Source organism: Dreissena polymorpha, chromosome 10, assembly GCF_020536995.1.
Source record: "Dreissena polymorpha isolate Duluth1 chromosome 10, UMN_Dpol_1.0, whole genome shotgun sequence".
Classification (NCBI taxonomy): Eukaryota; Metazoa; Mollusca; class Bivalvia; order Myida; family Dreissenidae; genus Dreissena; species Dreissena polymorpha.
In genome coordinates, this window is record NC_068364.1 from 44521656 (window position 1) to 44546481 (window position 24826).

Below are 24826 nucleotides of genomic sequence, written 5' to 3' on the forward strand. Positions count from 1 at the left end.
TGTTGGGTATTCATTTATTTACAATTACCGGTTCCTATAAGGAAAACAACTTTTACAGCATATAGCCTGCACCTGCGTGTTAGTGCAATAACGTTTATCTGATAGCACTAGCACTGGGCACGCCATATTATTGAACGTTATCGTCTTGGAATCAACACAGTCCGGGGGCGGATCTTGATCGGATGGGTCCGGTACTCGGACGCTCTTTGGTACCGGAAGTTGCGCCGGGGTTTTAGAGCCAGAACTGAAAGAGTTATATTTTTAATATTACATGGATATTTTATTTCTTCGAAATAGGTCTTAAAAAATTAATTTCTTGTCGAGCATTTTGAATAATTACTATGTTCTATATAATAATATGTAAGATTTTCTATCAGTTGAAGTAGGCCAGATCTATAGTTGCTATATTTTCTATATAAATTATTTCAGAAACGTTTCGAATATTGCCTATTTGCATTTGATACATATTTATATGAGGCCTAAGCAAAATGCAATTATATATTTACTAACGTATATATACGTTTCTTAATTTAAAAAAAAGTTACATATCTTATGACAACGATAGCATACTTCGAAAATCTGTTTAACATGTACTGTTCCCGCTGATCACGCTGTGACGAATACATTTCCTGTGCAGAGTGGCTACCAAGCCCGAGAAGCACGTGCATACTGCTCGCTTCTCCGGGTCCTGTCTTTAACAATCCTGAAAAAATATTTTGGACAAAATGTCAATAATGGTTTTATAAATGTCACGAGGGCATGACTTAGCAGATAAGATCGATATTGCAATAACCTCATCATAATGTGAACATGTTTTAAAAAGATCAACGAACTAATGACATAAAACAAAGGCGTCAAGATGTAAAAGGAACCGTAGGCGATATTTATTGGTCGATAGAGCAGATAAAGTAATCATAATTCTTAAGCAATTTATTTCAAAAAATGGATGGACTTTTTCATCAGTTTGAAAATGAACCGATCCGAACATGTTTCAGCTAAATCTATACCGTTACAACTTTTACAGCATATCTGCTGTACGTTAACATCACTTGCACATCCCGGTCTCCCAAACACTGACGTCATCAGCTGTTCGCACGTCATACCGTTGATGAGAATATGCGAGTCTTTGCACGCCTCCTCGGCTGTAAATTCTGTAAAACAACGCAGGTATTTATGCATTGAGACAACCGGTTTGATATGTGAATTAACCCATTTTATGCCTAGTGGACTCTCCCATCCTTCTAAATTGAATCAATTTATTTCTAAAATTGTGGATGTCTAGTATATTTATTTCTGTATTTAGAATATTTCTTACAGAAATGCGGCGTCTCATCTGGGTCTACGCTGTTTGCCAAGGCCTTTTTTCTAGACGCTAGGCATAAATGGGTTAAATAGTTCTGCCCAATCTAAGCATGCTTCTTACAATTTATATAATATATGCGAGTTTTATTTTCGTGAATTGAGTGAAAAATAAATATAAACTCGACTATTGATTGTTCTGTCTGAAAACAAACTTGGTTATCGATAAAGATATTATGCTTGTCATGCGACGTGATCTGCATTTACTTTAATAGAAATTAACCGTGCTATGTGAAAAGGGGGCTTAATGCATGTGCGTAAAATGTCGTCCCGGATTAGCGTATGTAGTCCGCACAGGCTAAACTGGGACCACACTTTCCGCCTTAACTTGATTTTTGCTAAGAAGATACTTTCTTGAAACGAAAAAATATCATAAAAGCGGAAAGTGTCGTCCCTGATTAGCCTGTGCGAACTGCTAAGGCTAATCTGGGACGACACTTACGCACAAGCATTAAACCCCTTTTTCACAGAGCACGACCAAAATAAATGAACAGCTCATAAATCCACTGATTCTAAAGGAAGAAAAATGGGTCATCTTCGAAATATATTTAACTACAGTATGTTTAAAACCGATATCGATTCTAACCAGCCATATTTATATCGTAACAGCTATGTATGGCGCAAAACTCAAAATTTGATGCTTGTCCAGTGATGTTTTTTGTCCACAATTTCTCATACGCAGCGACCTACTTTTATTGCATGACGTGCAGCACTTCTGTTTGAATTTCTCGTTGGTGCACATATAGGGGGTGGCATCCTCGCAGTGGGCCCCGTGTGACGGGAGATCAGGGTAGGGACAGTCGTCTATAAATAGATCACAATAAAACAATATCTATACTTCAAGTCTGCACAAGGGGACAGTAGGGACGACGCTGAGAGGTCCTGTAAATATACTCAGACTAACTAACAGCAACTATAGTAAATAAACTAAGCGGGAAGGGCTGTCGTTGAAACACTGGAGGAAATGTACAGCAGTAATCTAAATGTAGCGCAGACATTTGAGGCAGCCGGCTCCAAATTTTAACAACAATTTAGGTCATTAGTATTCATAGACTGAAATAAATAACTTCGCATAACGTGTCCAAGTCTACTGTTAAGATGATCATTGTAATAAATCTTCTTTTCGTTACACATATATATAACTAGTTCGTATGGTTTACCTACATTCCTGCCGGGCTCGTGCCATTGCATAAGACTGGCCTGATATAGCTAAATCTATTAAGAGAGAGTAAGGTTCATGGCATGACATGTAATCGTAACATGTAACTTGAACATAACACGTCATATACTCGTGTATGCCAATACCTGATACATCGATGTATAACAAGTCATATACTCGTGTGTGCCCATACCTGGTTCATTGATGTATAACAAGTCATATACCCGTGTGTGCCCATACCTGGTTCATTGATGTATAACAAGTCATATACTCGTGTGTGCCCATACCCGGTACTTCAATGTATAACAAGTCATATACTCGTGTGTGCCCATACCTGGTTCATTGATGTATAACAAGTCATATACTCATGTGTACTCATACCCGGTACATTGATGTATAACAAGTCATATACTCGTGTATGCCCATACCTGGTTCATCGATATATAACAAGTCATATACTCGTGTGTGCCCATGCCTGGTTCATCGATGTATAACAAGTCATATACTCATGTGTGCCCATACCTAGTACATGTATATCGATGTTTACCAAGTCATATACTCGTATGTGCCCATACCTAGTATATCGATGTATACCAAGTCATATACTCGTATGTGCCCATACCTGGTACATTGATGTATAACAAGTCATATAGTGATGTATGCCCACACCTGGTACATCGATGTATAACAAGTAATATACCAAGTGTGTGCCCATACCTGGTACATCGATGTGTAACAAGTAATATACCAAGTGTGTGCCCATACCTGGTACATCGATGTATAACAAGTAATATACCAAGTGTGTGCCCATACCTGGTACATCGATGCCTTTCGAATCCGGGACGCATTTCCCCATTTTGCAGACCTGAAGATAATTGAAAACAAAATAATTTGGCTTATTGCATGTGCGTTAAGTGCCCTCCCAGATTAGCCTGTGCAGTCTTCACATGCGAATAAACGATGACACTTTCGCAATTATCGATTGTTTTCGTTATGCGATGTTCTTTTACACTAAAATGCATTACAGGTTGAAAGTATTGTATCTGATTAGTTTGTGCGGAGAGCACAATATGTGTCGCGTTCTGAAAACTGGGCAGTCCGCACAGGCTAATCAGGGACGACACTTTCCGCGTTTATGGTATTTTTAGTTTAAAGGACGTCTCTTCTTACCGGAAATCTTGTTAAGGCGGAAAGTGTCGTCCCTGCTTGGCCTGTGTGGACTGCACGGGCTAATATGGGACGACACTTTACGCACAGGCATTATGCGCAGTTTTCTCAGAACGCGACACCTATAATCTCGGACGACCCATTGCGCACATGCCTTGAACTCAATTTTCTCAGAACTAGGCTCAATTATACATGATTGCCTAATTTAACGTATGTCTTCTCTCGAAAATCAGCATGTACTATGCATTATTTACAAATAATAATACACTTTTACATGCCTGCGAATATATTCACCACTATGTTATATATTTTATACTTAGAGACACTGACTGAAGTTAGGTCAAAGATAATCTGATAGACTTACCTTATATCTGCCACACGGTGTACCGGTAGCTGCCATCTGCTCGCTGATGATTGCGCATGCGCTTCGCTTGGGATCGTAACAGTACATCCGGTAACACATCTCCTCGACCGTGGCAGGCGGCTACACATATAAGCAAAGAACTACAGTATGTTGTCACGTGACTACTGCCTCTGACAGACACGACTTATATACCAGAATAGTGTAGTGATTGAAAAACAAAAAACATAAAATAAATGTGTATAAATTATAAAGTGAACATATTTATACCGGACTATCACACTTTACGAACCCTGGCCGTACAACTAATGACATGTATGTGTATGAATTATATATAAACCAAAGTGATCACATTTATATAGGACTTACACACATGAACGAACCCTCGCCGTACAACTGATGACACTGCTTGTGTACGTCGTCCATGGCTCCCGGAAGTGTCTGCATATGCCGCTGCACCTCGGCGTCGGTCTGCACGTCGTCGGCGGATGTGCGCTTTCGATTGCTGCACTGTAGACAGTTTCTGCCCCTGTAAATGAAGGCATGCACACCCATTTTACTAAAATGGTGTTACTTTGATTTAATACAAAGCAACTAAATTATTACAAATTTGTGTGCTAAAATGTTTAGTGTAACTGTGTGCTTAAATGTTCAGTGTAACTGTGTGCTTAAATCTTCAGTGTAACTGTATGCTTAAATGTTTAGTGTAGCTGTGTGCTAAAATGTTAGATAACTGTGTACACTTCTAATTACAAGATTCTTCTCTCAGTACACTTTTTTTTTATGACAGTCATACCAGCATATAACGCTTGTTTATTTAAATATAGTTGGTTTGTGAATAGTAAAGCGATACCGTTTTCGGTCTAAACATCGGCCAAGCTGGGATTGAATCCGTCGGTTACTGAGCGCCGAGTCGTTATTCTAAAGGGAAGCGACTGTATTGTGTGTACTTAGATTTACATCACTAGTAGTCGGCACATGTTTGCGCCCTTCGGTAGGGGTAAGATCTACCGGATTGCACGCTCTATTTTTCTCAAAATTAAATATTACGTTTTTGTTTTGTCGGGCTTTTCCATCAGCTATGACACGTATACGGTTCTTAAGTTTAACGGCGATTGTGCTAGCTCCAAAAATACAATATACGGCGTGTTATGTCTCTTATTATTGATGTGTTTTTCAAGGCACAATTTAATATTAATATTACAACATTTATCTAAGGTAAAAAATACAGATAATGTCACATTTATTTCAGCTTATCCGATCACAGCTGTTACCATGTTCTTACCAGGTGGTACTATAGCAGTTCTTTAATGGCACCTGGCGATAAAACCTTGTATATATGAGCCGTGCTCTGTGAAAAGGGGATTTTATGTACGTGCGTAAAGTATCGTCTCAGATGCGCCTGTGCAGTCTGCACAGGCTAATCAGGGACGACACTTTCCGCCTAAACTAGATTTTTGCTTAGTTGAGACTTTCTTTAAACGAAAAATATCATAAAAAGAGGAAATGTCTTTCCTGGTTAGCCTGTGCGGTTTGCACAGTCTAATCTGGGACGACTCTTTACACGCTTGCATTCAACCCCCTTTTCTCATAGCGCGGCCCATATATATCGAACTCGTCTAATGAAAATCGTTACAGTACATTAATGCTTCTTTTTGCGCAATCGAGTTTTGAATGATCTCTTATTGTTATTATTGATACAGACAACTGTAAATATGCATGTATAGACATCTGGACCTTAACCGATATCATAATGGTAAAAAGTTCAAGACTCGACCTTGAAGCATATTTTAGTATTTGTTCATATTCGTAATGTATTTGTACATTAAGCTATTATTATTTTTCAGTATAATTATGCGTCAAAATCCGCACTGAAAACTTGTAGCATAAAATTAAATTCTTGCACACCGGTATTACTTGTAACACAGAGAGTGACAGTACCCATGATTGGCTAATTGTGTTTCTTCTTTTGCTTAATTTTATCTGCCAAAAAAACAACAAAAATAAAACATAATACAATATATAGTTAAGACCTAAATAAATTATAAATTATACACGTATTAACAATAAAACAAACAACATTGTAAAATAATAATAAAAAAGAAAAGTTCGAAAAAATGATATTTGGTTTTCGTCCTCTACATAGATTGTTTACATCAACACAGTTTGGTATTACTTTAATGTCGCTGCCAATATGTGTCTCCAAGCCGGAAACAAATGTTGTTATTCAATCCCTCTTTATGAATCGACGACGAAAATTAATGAGGAGTAGGTAAAATCAGGTGAAATCATCTCAAAATACAATCGTTCGTTTTTGTATTTGATTACACATCTTTGATAACTGATTGCGCCTTGGATTACTTTATCCAGCCTTGATCTTATTTGTGTGTGCATCACAGTCTTATATGTGTCGCTTTCTGAGAAACCTGGGCATAATGCATGTGCGTAAAGTGTCGTCCCAGATTAGCCTGTGCAGTCCGCACAGGCTTACCAGAGACGACATTTTCCGCTTTTATGACATTTTCCTATTAATTGAAGTCTCTTAGCAGCAAAAATCCAATTTAGCCGGAATGTGTCGTCCCTGATTAGCCTGTGCGGACAGCATAGGCTAATCTGGGATGACACTTTACGCACATGCGGTATGCCCAGTTTTCTCAGAACGCGACTCATATGTTTATTGAACTGTTACATCATCATGTTTGAGCCATCACGTCAAAGATGAAACCGCGGCTTCTTTAACAACCACAATACATGTTGCACGTTCAATATTGATGTCACTCAGTTAACTGCCATGATCATCTTTATCCTTTCATGTTGAATGTTTTATAACCTCGGTAAAGCATTGGGCAGTTCAAGGAAACGTTCAATGGTTGTTTAATTTACAGGCGGCGGCATATGTTTTTGATCACTCACGACTACCTATTATATTTCCTTTTATTGCAAGGGATAATACACGTCATATAGACGTCATATAATACTGCTTGGTGTTATAACGCTGTTTATGAAATGCTTGCGTGGGGCACAGGAATACATATCAATACAGATACAAATTATTAACTCTTTAAATTGTAAAACATGAATGTATACGATGCAAGCAAAAAATCAAGATGTAAATAAGATTAACATGTGCTTGCCGTATCCAGGGTGCAGAATCAACGGGGTTTTCAGGGGTTTACACACTGGCTTAACATAATGTTATCACACCGTTAAGAACTTTACTTTTGGAAATATCTCAAGTTATTGAAATACTCGTGCAAAAGGGTCCTTACAATTTGATGAGCCGATCCAGGTTATCCCGTATCTGGTCCAGGGAGCACTTGGAGAACATGAAGCTGTACTGCAGGTTCCCAGCGTCTATCAGATACGATGCGGGAGCCATGACGTAGTTCAGAGAAGCGTTGCACGTGACGGTGCGTGCCGTACCCTCGCCGTCGTGAAAATACACGCCCAGACTGCAATATTCAAAATAAATTTCGCTCTGGGAAACAGAGTTTAATACATGTGCGTCAAGCGTCGTCCAATATTAGCCAATGCCGTCCGCACAGACTTAACAGGAATGATTGTTTCCGTTCTGATTGTATCTATGGTTTAAAGGAAGTCTCTTCTTAGCACAAATCTAGTTTATGCGGACAGTGTCGTCCGGATTAGCCTGTGCGGAATAATTTTACACACATGCATTAAACCCCGTTTGTTCAGGGGTCGTATTCCAGAAGCATCTTAAGTTAAATTTTATTCTTATTCTTAAATTGGGAAATTTTCTTAAGTGTTTCATTTCATATTGCAATAGATCGGCATCAAGATATAGATTTAAATAACATCATTATGCCAATGGTATTTCAGGAATGCCAAAAAAACATGTGTTTCCTTATGTAGTAAAGAAATACAAAACATTGTAATTTTTAACTTAAGTGAAATTATTTAAGAAATGACTTAAGATGTTTCTGGAATACCACCCCAGAGCGAAGCTCTTTTAATGATAAGGTTATAGACACATGCTTAACTATTTCACCTTGCAATCCAGTAACACGGATCAAGATAAACCAACAACAAGTTCAAGTAACATTAAGGAGTTTTCAAAACAAATGAAAACAGTTCTACATGATAAATATCATCAGTTTTTTTCTCAATGGAAAAATTAAGCTCATTTTGAGTAACACTTCTTTTAATTGTTCACATTTACAATTTAGTTTTTAACCGTATCATTTTAAAAATACCCAGCTTGTATCAGTATTCAAATTTTAACAAGTGGCGAAGTCGGCCGAATGCATCAAAATTGCGTGATAAAATATGCTATGGTGAAATAATACGTGGCAAGTATTCGAACAGAACCCAAATCTATGATATACAAACCTTACGACAACTCATATTTGATGTAAAGGTTGCGAATGTTCATTCTGCTTTTTTATTCCTGATTAAAATCTTGGACCCGTGTCATGGAACATACACACATTTTTTAAACGGGTACCGATGTTATATTAAACGCGGTCTTACTTGTGCCCTAACTCGTGCGTGCCTATGCCGGCGGAAGTGTAGGCCCCATGGTCCACGACTAGCGAGGTACCGCGGCTCTCCGAGCAGATACCACTCACAAAACTCGTGCCTGTGTGGTGATGGGGGTGAGAAGGTATGCGTAAGATTAATGATATATTATGTAAATACTTCTTGGGTAAAAATCTGTCAAAGATGTGAAACTGCTGTTTTACATGTTAGATTTTTTCTTGAAGTAAGATACACGTTTTATAAAAATACAAAAGTTGTCAAAAAAATACATTTCTTACAAAGTGTATTTAATTAATTTATATCATATCACTCTATACTACAAAAACTATTTAGCATGTAAATAATTCGGCGAAAAGAACACCTGTTTATTAACTGATAAGTACAGTAGATACACATAAACGCATTCATTATGCGAATGCCATGCCCATTTCACCACGAAAATACAAATATAAGCGTAGCTCTGTGAAAAGGGGGTTAAATTATTATGCGTTAAGTATTGCTCTGGTTTTTTAGGCACGAAAGTCTACTCTTAATAAAAATCCAGCCTTAGCGAAAATTACCGTCCCTGAATAGCCGTAGCCTACTGCCCAACTTTATCTGGGACGACACTTTACGCACATGCCTTAAGCCCAATTTTCGCAAAACAAGGTTTATATCATCCAAGGTATCCATGCCAACCTCCTACGTCAGCTTTGATTCCATTGCTCGACTGTCCGGGTTGGGAGTCGTACCGGTACACCGACTCCTCGTGTTGGTGCACCTGGGAGGCTGCAAGCAGCACGTGCAAGGTATAGAATGCACGCATGCGCATTTAGAGTTTTGCTGCGGATTGAATGCTAATCTATTTCATGCAAGTTAGTTCTAATATTCTTTGATTTCAAATGTTAATTTCGTTTGTTTGCATGCACACATTTTCGTATATACTTAACGATGCCAACGGCTAGAGCCACATCTGTTTTTTTTATATAATATAGTTCATGCAAATTAGTTTTTAACTATTTATGTTCTTGTATTTCTAGCGACAAATTTGCTATCTACAAAAAGTTTACAAACAATCACAACTTTTTTAATTGTCAATTTCATTAATCGGTACATGCATATTTGCCATTTGCATGCCAGTGCTCCGAACTTTTGATTATATTTAACTAATGTATTCATATGCAGTTAGTGCTTATATTAAAATTATGTCGAATACGTAATTTACTAAAACACATGCAGACATTTTTTTCTCAACAGCTCACCGTTGTGTATAACGCAATAAATTCATGTTTATACCTTACCTAGAACCGTTCCCCCCAGACTGGCGGATGCATATCTACAATATACGTATGCACATTGGTATAGGGTAACATCTGTACTCTTTCTTTCATGTTTGTATTTCGAAAATAAAATCTCACGTAAAAACATTATAATCCGAGAGAGTCGTGTGAACACTATTGTAATTGCAATTTGCATGACGGTCGGTCATATTACAAGACTTAATAGCAGCTTCTTAACCCAGTTATGCCTAGTGAACTCTCCCATCCTTCTGAATTGGATCTATTTATATCCAAAATTAGGGATGTCTGATATATTTTTTTCTATATTTAGAATATTTCTTACAGAAATTCCTTTAAGCAAACAGCGCAGACCCAGATGAGACGCCGCATCATGCGGCGTCTCAACTGGGTCTACGCTGTTTGCCAAGGCCTTTTTTCTAGACGCTTGGCATAAATGGGGAAAGTGATCCTTCCATCGCTGTTTCATTGGTGCTGTTCATTCATCAAATTGCTGAAGGATATTTAACTCAAAGTGTTTCAATAATTGTCTTATATTTATTTGGCGTCGCTCTGGAGAGCGGCGACTAGTATGTAATGCATTTTTTTCGCTTCTGGGAGGAGAAGTTATTTTAAGGATCAATGTTTATAATTTTGTTTTAAAAATATCTTGCATATTGGGAATTTTTTGTGTAAATTAGTGTAAATACGTACTGTATTTGTGCCTAAGAGATTTATTACAACATTTATTGCCACTAATGCAAAGCTAATTGTTTTAATTCAAACTGATCACAGGGGAGAGATCACAGGGACTGGGCAAATACGCGAAACTTTCTGGTTTTGTATAAAAACAAAACATAATCAAAATATATTTATTTTGTGATTTTTCTAACAATAGCGCAGACTTTTGCTGTTCGAGTTTTGGTTAACGCGTATTTTCTTCAATTTTACAAGACGACAGCGATTACACGGTTAATTGCTTTATTGATAACCGTTACACTACAGTCACTTATTAAGGCAGTAGGTGCCTAGTGAGATCGGGAATAGTCGGTCGATATCGCCGTATTCGGAAAGCGTTTCGGCTATAAGCGATATCTACGGTAAAGTACGGAAATTATACTAAATACACGAAATAAATTTGTGTTTTTTTACTTAAGAGTTAAATTTGCTTATCTCTTTAAGATTTGATAACTATACAATACAAATATAAGTTAAATTAATTCGTTTCGTAAAATATATTTGTGTTCATGACGTCACGGTTGTTGACATTTTCTTAGCAAAATGAAAGTGCGAAATAAAAGCGAGCGATTTGCAAAATCAAAAAGAAGCAAACACCGATCAACAACGTTGTGTTCGATAATAATTATTCATTTACCGAGCTCTGCGATGGCGATTTGTGTGAAAATGACTCACGTAAAAGCTATTCGCATTTGCTAAATGGCGTGAAAAGAGTAAGCAGAAGTGGGTGGAGGTAAGGAAGAAGATTGATTGACTCGTTGAGCTGGAGGTTTTGCCAAACAAATTACAGTATGGTCAGTTTTGTAATCTGTGTCCTATTCCTTTGACAATATATAACATTGTTTGCGAACTACAAAATGGCCTCAGTGTACGTTGTTTGTGAAAACCCTGCCTGTAAAAAAGTCAACCGTGTTGCTTATGGAAAGCATCACCATCTCAAGATCAGGGGAATGCCATGCTTTGACGTAAATACCAAACTTGGAACAGGTATGCATGTCTTCATTTTTCAACCTGCCATTTCTATCAATGTTTAATCATTGTACAATTGCCATTGGTCTTTGTACTTCTTACACATTTTCAGACCCCTTAAAATTCCAAGTGTCATTCCCAGTGAATATTTGTTTATCGTGTGATATATAAGAAACATTCCGGTGTCCATCATATTCAGTTTTCAAATTTAGTTTCGCATTTCTGTTGATAAATCGAATTGATTGCTCATTCATGTTATTTAATAATGTAATGATGATACGAATGGATTCTATGAAAATACATTGTGACGTCATTATTAAGTAACTACGGCCTAATTTCGTTTTCATGTTTGTATCATTTTCAATTCTCTTTTCAGCAATGAAAGTCAGTTTGGGCAGGCCGGTAAAGGTAAATAACTTCCTAACCACTCTAAACATAACGCTTATTGCAAATAGAAATCTTAAGAAGATGGAGGCTCGTGCTGGAGAGGCCATCAAGAAAATCTCAACTGCGTCGTCTAACAAGGCTGCCATTGATGCTTATGAGAAAGAAATGGAGTAAGTGTAAAAACTAACTTTTAATACACTGTTATTGACTATTCTGGTGCCAAACTTTAGTATTTTTTCTCATCAACTGTTAAATGAAACATATTAATAAAAATTGTTTTATTAAAGAAACTGTGTTCATGGTTTGGTAAAATTACATTTTTTTAAAGATTTTTGGTTAGAACCCAATGGCAGGCACATTATTAAAAATATTTGTGATTGTTATTAAATTTTTTAAAAGCTTTTCCAAATATTACAATTTTTTAAAATAAATTCATTACTTTTAGTAATAAATCATATGAAGGAGCATAGGTCTATTACAATTCTGAGCTATTCATATAAATGGTGAATTCTTTTCACAAGCGATAATTTGAGTTCTACGACTTGTCAATATGTGCTTGTTGTGCTGAAAATTGATTTTTCTCATAACCAACGATTATATAAGGCGTCAGAATAAAACTTAAAGGGGAATTAAAAAATTCATGAAATAAACATTGTGTGAATTTAATTTTGTATTTCAGTTCGAGGTACAGTAATGCCTGATATTACTCAGATTGCTGCTGTGCATTTGAAGACGGGTTTTAAGTTCTCGACATATGTGAAGACAACAGTGCCAATTTCTTCCGAAGCTCAGAAAGTGAACGGAATCTCTGTTGATGATCATGGCATAATGATTGTATGATGTGGCTTGCAAAGTTTCCCAGAGCCATTTTTGTTGCTCATAATGGGCGCATGTTTGATTTTCCGGTTTCGGTTAGTGCATAGCTGAACAAACACTGTTTTGACACGTTTTGTAATTGTGTAAGCAGTTTTGTTGACTCTTTGCCGGTTTTCAAAAATCGTATCCTGGACAGTCACACAAACAGGAAGATCTAGTGAACGTGCTCTCCAGGCAACCTGCAACGCCCACAGTGCTCCTGATGGTGTTCAAGCACTGGGATCTTTGCTTAAAACATGTAAAACTACTGACAATATGGCCCACATCTTTACTGTCACTGCAATCCATAATTCAGTTTGATTAAGTCATGAAAAGCCTTAAAGGCAAAGAACATTAGATTGTTAGACGTGCTGTTGCATAGAGGAACTCTAAAGCGACCAACAGCTGAAAACATTGCGGGATATAGACTGGCCTTGTGTCAATTGAAAGCCATATTTTCTAGTTCCGGAGAGAATGACTTTAGGGATACTTTCATTGCTTAAAACAATGAGGGACTACCAAAAGTCACAAACGCAAAAAAATATTTTATCTAAAGTGGTCCCTAAAATAGGTCAGTTTTTCAGTGACGAAAAGTGACGGAACGAGATAATATGGCTTTCAAATGACACGCGGCCAGTCAAAATCACGCAATGGCTTTATACTGATACTAAATTATGTACATCTAGTTGTCATTAATCTGGCTGTTTTCATTAAAATATATGTTGTATATTATTGTGCTACATGTTAATTATACATCTTTATGCTACGTAATATTGGGACAACTTTGACATTTTGTGGTGAACTGCGCCTATATTTATATGTTTCCTTTTGACTTTAGGTGACCTAAAGATTGTATTATTAGCTTGTCTGTTTTCGGAGAAAACTCCGAGGAATTGTCATAGCCTTTTCGTCGTCCGCCGTCTGCCGTCGTGCTAAAACCTTTACATTGGCTCTAAAATTAAAGTGCTTCCACCTACAAGTTTGAAACTTCATATGTACATGCACCTTGATGAGTTCTACACGCCACACCTATTTTTGGGTCACTAGGTCAAAGTCGCTGTGACCTCTAATATAAAACTTTAACTTTGCCTCTAACATCATAGTGCTTCCACCTACAACTTTGAAACTTCATATGTACATGCACCTTGATGAGTTCTACACACCACACCCATTTTTGGTCACTAGGTCAAAGGTCAAGGTCACTGTGACCTCTAATATAAAACTTTAACTTTGCCTCTAACATCACAGTACTTCCACCTTTAACTTTGAAACTTCATATGTAGATGCACCTTGATGAGATCTACACGCCACATCCATTTTGGGTCACTAGGTCAAACGTCAAGGTCACTGTGACCTCTAAAAAAAATTCTAACAAACTTTCGCAGCCGAGCGTGGCACCCGTTATGTTGTGCTCTTATTTATGTATTATCATATCAATATTAATTCAAAGTTAGCTAAATTTCTTCACATGTCATGGTTTATAACTGTAGCTTTTAATAAGCAACTAAAAAAAACAAAAAGAAATGATATACAAATTTATACTTAAATTCATTGCGTGAAAATGAATTGGGGTAGGCATACTGAAAGAAAAATTTCTTGAGATAGGAACGGTAAAACTTCCTGAAATTCATTCAGTGTGTAGAAAATATGTTGGGTTAAATAAATATGTACAATACATGCATTTCATCACACTACAAGTGACATAAAACGTAATTAAAATTTCTTGTCACTGAACCATTAGTTGTCGTTTTTGCCATTTTATCCAGATAAGTTCATATATAATTGGACATCAAAGGCACAATTCTCTTTAAATGACACTTTTTAAATTCTGTATCTACTAACAAAATCCCGTCGAATACGTTTATTAAGTTAATTGTCAAAATATATGTATATCCCATTACAAAAAAAACTATGTATTTTGGACATTGTGTAAATCTATAGAAAACGTCCAACCGAGTTAAGGGGTAGGTGTATTCAACCAAGTATAAAAAGTTAACCGACTGGTAAAAAGTTTTAAAATTTTGCGATTAGTTGTGATATACAATTTACTATATGGAAATAATAACAAAGAGTGTTTCTGAAAAAGTACCCATTAGGCTCCCACTACCTTAATATCTTAGTTAGAAGGTGATCATTCAAGCGGTTCCGTAGTATAGTGGTTACACGCTAGTTTCACATGTGAGAGGTCCAAGGTTCAAGTCCCAGTAGAATCAAATTATTTTATTTGTGTTCTATGTTAACTTTTTGTTTTGATGTAGACATTTTAGTTTAAATAAATATGCTGTTTTATTGTAACCATTTTTTGTTTGTATTATGCCCATGAAATATATGTGTGAGAGGGTAGGGGGGTTCGTAAACACATTAAAACATTCTTTGTTCCACTATCCTAGGAACCACCTAGTTACTAATAAAGGCGCTATAGAGCGCAAAGCGCGACACGTATTATTAATTGTAATAATGAGTCTTGCTTAAGGAAGCAGCCGCTTATCAATGAGGAGCACCATCAAAGCACCCCAGTCTCATTTCTATCAAGTCCTCCTTACCTACAAGGTTTTGTTTTAAGAACCACATATAGAAGGCCGCAGGCCTGACCCGTATCTTGCCAGTGGTATGGACCCTTTGGTATGGACCTTTAACCCCGCTCACTATCCAGCGTTTAAACTTCCGGGTTTACAACTAAACCGACTATTAATAGCTTATTAATATCTTAGTAAGAAGGTGATTTTTTCAAGCGGTTCCGTAGTGTAGTGGTTACACGCTCGCTTCACATATGAGAGGCCCAAGGTTCGAGCCGCAGTAGAATAAAATTATTTTATTTGTGTTCTATGTTAACATTTTGTTTTGATGTAGACATTTTAGTTTAAATAAATATGCTGTTTTATTGTTACCATTTTTTTGTTTTTATTATGCCCATGAAATATATGTGTGAAGGGGTGGGGAGGGGGGGGGGGGGTTCGTAAACACATTAAAACTTTTACAGTGTTTTCATATCAATGAGTACTCAACCCCTATCGTAAATGAGCAACGTAAGAATAAGTTCAGAATCATCTCCCCTTGAAGTTGAGAAAAATATGAAATTACGCTTACAAGATGAAGCAGATTTTTTTTTAAACCTACACAGTTCTGTTCCATTAATGAAAACTGCACACGGATGCCAGTAAAAAAAGGAAACCAATGTAAATAAAATGAACTATGAAATATTAGGGGGTTACAACACAAAATCATAGATAATGGTTATTTGGGGGTTATAACACAACGTCATAGATAATGGTTATTTGGGGGTTATAACACATAATCATAGATAATGGTTATAATCGGCCAATATATTAATATTTTCAGTAGAAAAAAAATCGTTCCATGTAACTTCATTGAGTGCCTTTTACAGTGAAATTCTCGACGCCCGTTGATGCTTTGCATCAATACTTATCTTGTACCTGATTAAAACAAGGGTCCGCATATTACAAATAAAGTGCACTGTGATAACTTTTAACAGATTGCAATACAAAATAAAACAGAATGAATTCAGTGAAGTAATGCCGATAAATGATTTATACCTAGTATATAATATAGCTTATATTGCACCTGTCTGCTGTATCCCAGTTGATGTATTCAGTTTTGTTATAGCCTGCATTGCGTGCCAATTTTCAGATCGCGAGACCCACTAGACAAACCTGCAGATTACCGAGTCGTTAAATATGTCAGACCGACGGCCACGCGTTGTGCACGTTTTAAGCCTCGATCTAAGAAAAATGGGCTTAATGCATGTGCTTAAAGCAGTATCCCAGATCAGCATGTGTAGGCCGCAAAGGCTAATCAGGGACGACACTCTCCGCTTTTTTTTTGGAATTTTTCGTTAAAATGATGTCTCTTCTCAACAGACGTCGACCCGTCTGAGCCTTTGCAAACTGCGAAAGCTAATCTGGGACGACACTTAACAAAAATGCTTTAGGCCCAGTTTTTCCCTAAAAGGTTATATTAAATTTGGAGTTTACAAACGGATACGTACTCAAGGAACAACATCGCATGATTGTAATCCGGAAGTACCGTCTTTTTAGCTTTGAGACGCTGCAAGAACAGGTCGAGCTCGGTCAGGGTGTAGTTACTGTCCACCCGGTACGACGGGTCAGACTCCACTTTCTTGGAATCTATAAAACTCAAATCGCTCGGCGACTGAAATATAGTTCGAACAGCTAGAATAATATTGTTTAAAAGAAAAGACACGACACTTTTATTTAAGATTGATCTGGTGTTTTCGCCATTCAATCCGTATATGATATTTAATTTTAATTTTTAAATAGAGTACTATGAGTATAGATCTTTTAAACTATTAAATTAAAATTAGTTGGAGACAGACATAGTTGAAATATCTTGCCTGAGTCTGTGTTCTGGTGTAATAAATACAATTAGGTCAGCATAACCATGCATATTTATAAGTGATCATGTATGCTACAAACATCGTTTTAACTACCAGTCCTTATTATCATTACGTTTTTGCCGAGCGTCCATGATATAAAAAATATTTATGTTTCTATTTTATCAATTGGCAAATGTTAATACATATCACATTATTGATAGTTTCGAAGTCATTTAAAACACACCCATAACCAGATCCAACCCGCCACATCACCAAAACTAGTTCTCTGCTTCATGTTTATATAAGCAACCCTTTAGTTAACAATTTAATACACACGATTACCTACCTTTGCTATAAAGTATCCAGCTAATCGCACGTTTATTTGCATTTCTTTATCTGCTATGGTGGCGTATCTTTGATTAATCTATAACAAGAAGGAACATCAACATTGTTTTATATATAAATTGTTTGTGTGGTGGTTGTTATTGTAGCGATGTTGATGAAGAAGGAAAAGACGAACAAAAAACCATAATGATGGTGGTGGTGATGGTTATGATGATGATGAAGATGATGATACTTGAGAAGAAATAAAAAAGGAGAATATGATGCTGATGCTGGTGATGCTGGTGATGCTGATGATGCTGGTGATGCTGGTGATGATGATGATGATGATGATGATGATGATGATGATGATGATGATGATGATGATGATGATGATGGTGATGACGACGACGACGACGACGACGATGACGATGACGATGACGATGATGATGATGATGATGATGACATACCCCATTTATTACGTGTGCGTAATAATATCGTATTTTTTCAAGGGCTTTACTCTCTGTTATTTCTTCCTCTTTAAATCTGCAACACACATACACTAATTTTTAATTTCTAACGGACAGACGATAACGTTGTACCCATAAGTCAACAATATTTGCTGGTATTCACGATTTTAATTATGATATGAATGATTGTGATGACTGTTGTCAATTAAATCTGAATAAAATCCTATTAATACAAATATACAGTCGAGGTGCAAAATAAAGGATCTTCCCTTACATTTTATCATGATTCATGATTGTTCTTACCGCTTTCTTATTTAAGCATTTTCAATGTGTAAGCCGAGAAAATAATGATACACGGATAATACAATAATTCTTGAGAAATGCCCCGTATCCATTAAAGCTTGACAGATTAAATAAATTAGAGGGCCGTTTTACAGATTTGGCATGTATTGAAGCTTATCATTAAATGCTTTATATTGATAAATTTAAACATTTGACCTTAAAAATCTCCAGTAAAAAAAACAAGAATACAATTTAGAAATAGGCAAAAAAGTAACCCTCAACAGAGCTCGAACCACTGACCCCTGGAGTCCTGGAGTAAAAGGTCTCCCGCCTAGACCACTCGGCTATAGTTTCCAAAAATATAAGGACAATAACAGAACTTTCCAAATTATTCAATCGCTTCGCGTCGCACGACGCTTTATAATTTTCAGGTTTTCAACTCGTCAAAAGATGCACACAATAGATATTTAAGAGCATGGTAAATGGTCAGTATTACTATTTCCTAAAAAATATCATAACTAATATTTTCGAATCTGAAACAACGTTGTTTTTTTTTCAATTTACCAAAACGTGAAATCTGTTTAACGGCCCCTTAAATAGTAACCCACACGTTGCATATATCTGACTGGTATAATAAGTTCATAAGTATAATGAATAGAGATTCAATAAACTCAATTTTTATCAGCATTTTTATGTATTCCAAGAAATTGATTAGAAATAATGTTAAAATTTTAAGCGCTTGTTTCAACATTGTTTTAAAATATCAAAATTGGTTCCGTTTTGTTTTGTTGTTCAGTATATGACCACAAGCAGACGCATAATTAACGAAACTTAAGAGTGTTTATGCGATATAAGTTTCTTATAAATAAATACTATTGTTTTTAGCCAAGACTAACCACTAGGTCGAGTGGGTTAAAAAAAACTCGCTTACTTCTTGTATATACTGTAGTCAACAACGCAAAGAATGTCGACGCAATAGTCGCTTGATGACGTCACTGAGGGGGTTTCCTTGTAGGGCGACGCCAGACGGGAGGGAAATGGACTGTATTCTGCTAAACGGGAAGCTGTAAGTGTAAATAGAAGGGTTCGTTTGAAGAAAATGTGTATCATTCTTCTACTAATGTTACATAGGTTTGTTTCAAATTGCTTAAAACTTAAACGGTCAATAACGAAGAAGGCGTACAGTTTATACTACAGTTTTAATGCCTAAAAATATTAAACATTAACGTATACAGTTGTATTTACTTACACCAACTGTGCCGAAACGTAAAAGGTTACAGTGTTCAAATGTTAGTTATTGTTTTGCTTATTATTGAAACCGACCGCCATTTCGTTTAGGCAATACTGTTTCGAGAATCTTGACCATGACACTAATATCACAACAGGTTGATAACTGAGAAACGGTCCTCGTCAGTCGCCTTGTTCTGTATCCCCATTATACTGAAGGTTTAATAATGAGCTAATTGAATAGTAAAAAAATATTGATAAATATGCGGTAATACCGCGAGTTTAAGCGTGAGTATCGCGTTTGTATAAGTGTTGAATCTAAAATGAAATTGATTCTTGTCAATACGTGTTCACAAAGCATGTTTTGCAATCGTAAATCGATTTTGCTTGTCATTGAAAATAGATTTTCATTGTAGTTGATAGTCAAAAATGAAAATCGATGTCAGTTAAAATCGATTTTCGATTGAAAAATCGTTTGGTGAACACGGGGCCTGATATATGTTATTTTACGGAAAAGTACACGACATACAAATATATAATAAAAATTATATAACATTGACAGCCACGTTGAGAGGGGAGTCGGTGTGACCTGAAGCGTTATTTAACACACACTTTTTTAGTAAAGGGTTTGGTAATTGAATGGGTCGACTGGAATCCCTCGCACGAGCGATTGGATTACAGTACAATTCATACTGTGCACTTAATAAGGTATGTAAAGACCCACATATATAGTAGTTATGTCGAAGGAATTATATATTAAAATAAAGTGTTTATGCAAAACTGTACTCGCGTTAGATTTGATATATTTCATTTAGATTGATGTTGTATTGATTAAGAAATGTCCAATACCATGAAAACAGACCTATGCATTTTCACTGAAAACGATAGTAAACTAAGAACACAGAATGTAATGTTTGTTTCTGGAAAGCTATTACATTGACATTATACATTGATATCGTTTTTTACGTTTAAAAAGTACCCCTGGAGTGATTCGCGACAATCCCACAGATGATGCGATTACGTTTTAATTACTGCCAATTTGAAACGAATATACAGAAAAAGCTCTTCATTAACGACATTCATCTAAGAACATTGCCAACTAATATCGTTCAAAATAAAAGAAAGAGATTTATAACCCAGTTTTAAACTATATAGATTGTCACTATTAATTGGACAGTCCGTGTTTTAATATCGTACGGTAGGTACGATACTGCATCTAGTCTAGATAGTCCTTATGTAAGCGAGACTATTAAGTATTTTAATAAATTCTAAATTTGATTTATTAGATTGCGTCAAAGAAATACGTCAGGTCGATATATAATCTTAAGAAAAACACCTATACTGTATCAGTAAAAAAAAAACAAAGAGAAAAAATAAACGTGTCTGAAACACCAAGCTTTGTCTACTAATTAAACAAACGAAAATTAAAAAAAAAATAGACGGACAGAGAATGGATTACATGCTACGTCGTGAGTGTATTTCACATAAATAAAACAGTTTCGTGACTAATGTTCTGACGATCGTACAAAGCGATTAAATCATAACTTAGCTAGGGGCTACAATTACGAAATGTGTGTCTGTATGTTACAAGCTTAATTCAAGTTGCTATCTTGTGTCCACTGAGCAGTTACGGTATGTGTTTTTAAATGCTCTCAAATCAGGACAGGGGAAAGGTGTTAAGTGGTGCGAAGACATTAATGTATTCTTCAGTATGACGGACAAATCATTGCAACAGCTTTCTACCTCCCCCCCCCCCCCCGCGCGATCGTTTTGAACTCCGGCGTAATCTTGTGGTTAGGCGACTTGTTCATACCTAAAAATCATTTCCACATTGTGGTTCATAATTTGGACAAGTTGCATAAAAATCATATTAAGCGCATATTTAAAACAAAAATACAGACTCGAACATTCAACTATTAAGTTTGACCTCGACCGCGGCTTAGCATAACTTGCGTATGTCGTCTTCACACGGGCTTATTGGTCACAATAGCAATTGATAAATGAGATGTAGAACCCAAAACAATTAATGATAAACAGAAGCATTGACCTTGAGCTGGTGTTAAAGCTTTATCGAGAGTTTAAGAGTTTTCGAGCGGACACGAGTGTCAAATAATGGACATTCATTTGTGACATTAACATTGAGCAGGTGTGGATTTCCTTTACTTCTGCACATGATGTTAATGACCTTCACAGTTAAGACAAGTTCCAGTAAAAGCGTTTAGACGGTTTATAGAAATGAGGTGTTTATCGGACGCGAACATGTTACGTACAAGCATTCTGGCGGACGACGGACAGACGGACAGACGGACATTCCAGACAGAAGGTGCTTACTATCAAACTCATGGATATCTCTTAACTATAAACCACACAGGCTCTTGTTGAATTACAAGAAATAACACGTGTACTTTAAGCAACGGTTACACTCGAACAAATGCGACCCTGACTTCGCAGTGCACATCAAAGTGACGGTAACAGTCGACTACATAATGTTTTGTCAAAAAAATCACGAGCATAACGAATTAGTGTTCATACGTTTGTTACCGTTATAGGACTTCATAACACATCTAAAGAAAAACAAAAGTGAAAAAAACAAATGCAAAAAAAAATATAATCTTAATAAATCACTGTGTTTTGAGCCATACTTTTGAATGACCTCTATTGCTAACACGAAACTGCATTTAATGAAATCGAGGACAGTATATAGGAAATTGTTGCATCAATTTGATGCGCATAAATTGTGTATTTTATGTTGTATGCTGGACATTATAATTATATAGGCAGAAATTGATACATCAGTTTGATTCGTATAAAATGTGCGTTTAGTTTTATGTTGGTTGTATGTGTCTTGGTATGATATATTATTATCATGAGTAATCCACATTACAAGTAATAAACCGTTTGATATATATGTGTGAAAACTAGTGTTATTTTTAGCGTTTTGACTTTGATTCAAACATATGTTTTGTTCTAAATACATATATAAAGTCGGCTAGAATTAGTTTCTGCATGTGCTTATGCTGAGAAATATATATCCGTTTTGTGTTCGTTACCAGGGTATTTAGTATAATTTTGCCACGTTAAAAGAGCACAAGTAAAATATTGTTTATGACGTACAAAAATGATAGTTAGTAAGGCATGTCATAAAACATGCTAGCGCAATATTATATGAGCCTCGTTCTGAGAAAACTTGGCTCAATGCATGTGCGTAAAGTGTCGTCTCAGATTAGCCTGTGCATTCCGCACAGGCTAATCAGGGACGACACTTTCCGCTTTTATTACATTTTCGTTAAAAGCCACACAATTTATTTTGCATTGTAAATTTAAGTATAAATAAGAATTATATTTTATATATGCCAAATAGAATATTTCTGATGGTTACAATGTAGAAATCCGTCTTCAGCGCTTTAAAACTTAAAAATAATCGCATTTGTCGAAATAGACGTATACGTCTAGAAATCCTACTTTCGGTTTAAAAAGCGGTACCGTTTAAATAATAATAAATTACTTGCTAACAAGGCTATAGTTTTAATTTTATCTATGACAATTAGAATATATCTGGTGGTTACAAGGTAGAAATCCGTCTTTTTTGCGGTTTAAAACTTAAAAATAATCGCGTTTGTCGAAATGGACGTTTATACGTATAGAAAAATTACCTTCGGTGTTAAAACCGTTACCGTTTGAAAAATAATACATTTCTTGCTAACCAGGCTATAGATTAAATGACAATTTTGCACACTTTCAAATTGCATCTATATGTATTGATTAACATGTATTTCATTTCAATGTCAGAGGCAAAGTGTGTGGCTTTAAATGAAGTCTCTTTTTAGCTAAAATCCAATTAAGGCGGAAAGTGTCGTCCCTTATTAACCTGTGCGGACTGCACAGGCGAATCTGGGACGACCCTTCACGCACATCGCGGCACATGCATTATGCCCAGTTTTTTTCAGAACACAACTCATATATATAAAGCATCTCCAGAACTATAAGTACGGTAATCGAGATACCTTTGGGTCTCTGAAGTGTTGTCGTTGCCGATCGTTTTCTGATCACGTGGTGTCTGTTGCTAAGAGACCCTTCTGCGGATAAGGGCTGTATCTCGCGTATTCCTTTATCATCGCTTATTAAACCTTGCTGAAGGAAAAATGGAATATAAAAATATACCAAGAATAAAACGTATTAAGATGTAAGATATAGCTTTTGTAAGAAATTTCCTGTGTGCGATTGACAACGTCACGTAAGTTTCATGACGTCAACGTGACAGGTGTTTTTATCGGACACTCGTCTAAATTGTTCCCATACACCATTAAATTAAAATATTTCAATATATATATAGAGATACAATTGTGTGTAGCTTCATGATTTTTTTAATGCATAATGTCAATTTACATATATTTGGTAATTATTAATGCAACATTAATTTAATTGACAGACACACATACCTGACAGAATATACAGTAAAAACAACAAAACTACGCAATACAAACCTTGTTTTCAATTAAGATGAGCTCTAAAATGGCCAGCGACAAATTAAATAAATAGCGATCTAGAATAATTTCATTATTAAACGTGCAATTAATTGTATACTTGCAGGTAAAGCATCTACATGCTAATTGCTAAATCAAAATGAACGTCCTCACCACTTGCATTGTCCCGTTGACATTTTGAACAGACATCGCAATAGAGCCGTTGGCGTCTTTGTAAAAGTGGAAACCCTGCAAATACGAATTAGATTTACACGATTCGGCTTTACTTGTAAACTGTGCTAAACTGTGCTAAAACATATGAACTGTATGCAGATTTGAATGGAACAGATAACAATAGCAACTACTTTTATGCATTCATTGGAAACGCTGCAAAACAACTAATAGACCAACAGTGACCATGAAGACGAACCCAGCTTGTAGATTGTGGACTTGATGCAACTCAACTAGAAGCTTGCATTGGAACCCAACAGAAACCAAATGGCGTTAAATGAGACACTAAAAATAAAATTGAGCGACACATGTTGAGACTTTCAATCGAACATGTGAACAATAATATTATTGTTTAACACGTTGAACATTGAAATACTGCAATAGAAACAAAAAATTGTTGCCTTTAATGTTAATTATTCAAATAAAATACGAATGAACTAGGTGTATCTATAACTGAAGCACCTCTTTAAATAAACGGATAAAGCATACCTTGCTTTACAAAGAACCCCCTCTAATAAAATATAGCTAAACCAGTTGTTGGTAAAAATTAGCAACCATGCTTATAATACATGCATATTAACTAATTGTATTTTTATCATACACTGCACATGCCAAAAATAGTGACTTGTCGTTAAACCCAACACCTACCCAATATGATTAATAAATGAAGAATTTGCGAATTTGATTTGATGAACCATACAAATAAAATACAATTTAACTAGTTGTG

At 36.0% G+C, this 24826-nt stretch overlaps 1 protein-coding gene across 1 annotated transcript in view; it reads right to left on the reverse strand.

Moving 5' to 3' along the window:
• The window catches only part of LOC127847844 (uncharacterized), a 73868-nt gene continuing 49042 nt past the window's right edge, over positions 1–24826 (reverse strand). Inside the window, exons 3-19 of the mRNA XM_052380039.1 lie at positions 24043–24117; positions 23410–23536; positions 19110–19242; positions 17897–17972; positions 17452–17529; positions 16758–16921; positions 9827–9861; positions 9225–9314; positions 8538–8646; positions 7316–7498; positions 4416–4575; positions 4050–4169; positions 3332–3383; positions 2050–2163; positions 1008–1151; positions 571–703; positions 1–244 (exon numbers count right to left, since the gene is read on the reverse strand). Of these exons, the coding sequence (XP_052235999.1) occupies positions 25–244; positions 571–703; positions 1008–1151; positions 2050–2163; positions 3332–3383; positions 4050–4169; positions 4416–4575; positions 7316–7498; positions 8538–8646; positions 9225–9314; positions 9827–9861; positions 16758–16921; positions 17452–17529; positions 17897–17972; positions 19110–19242; positions 23410–23536; positions 24043–24117 (2013 nt within the window). The 3' untranslated portion in view covers positions 1–24. The remainder of the gene's footprint in view (positions 245–570; positions 704–1007; positions 1152–2049; positions 2164–3331; positions 3384–4049; positions 4170–4415; positions 4576–7315; positions 7499–8537; positions 8647–9224; positions 9315–9826; positions 9862–16757; positions 16922–17451; positions 17530–17896; positions 17973–19109; positions 19243–23409; positions 23537–24042; positions 24118–24826) is intronic.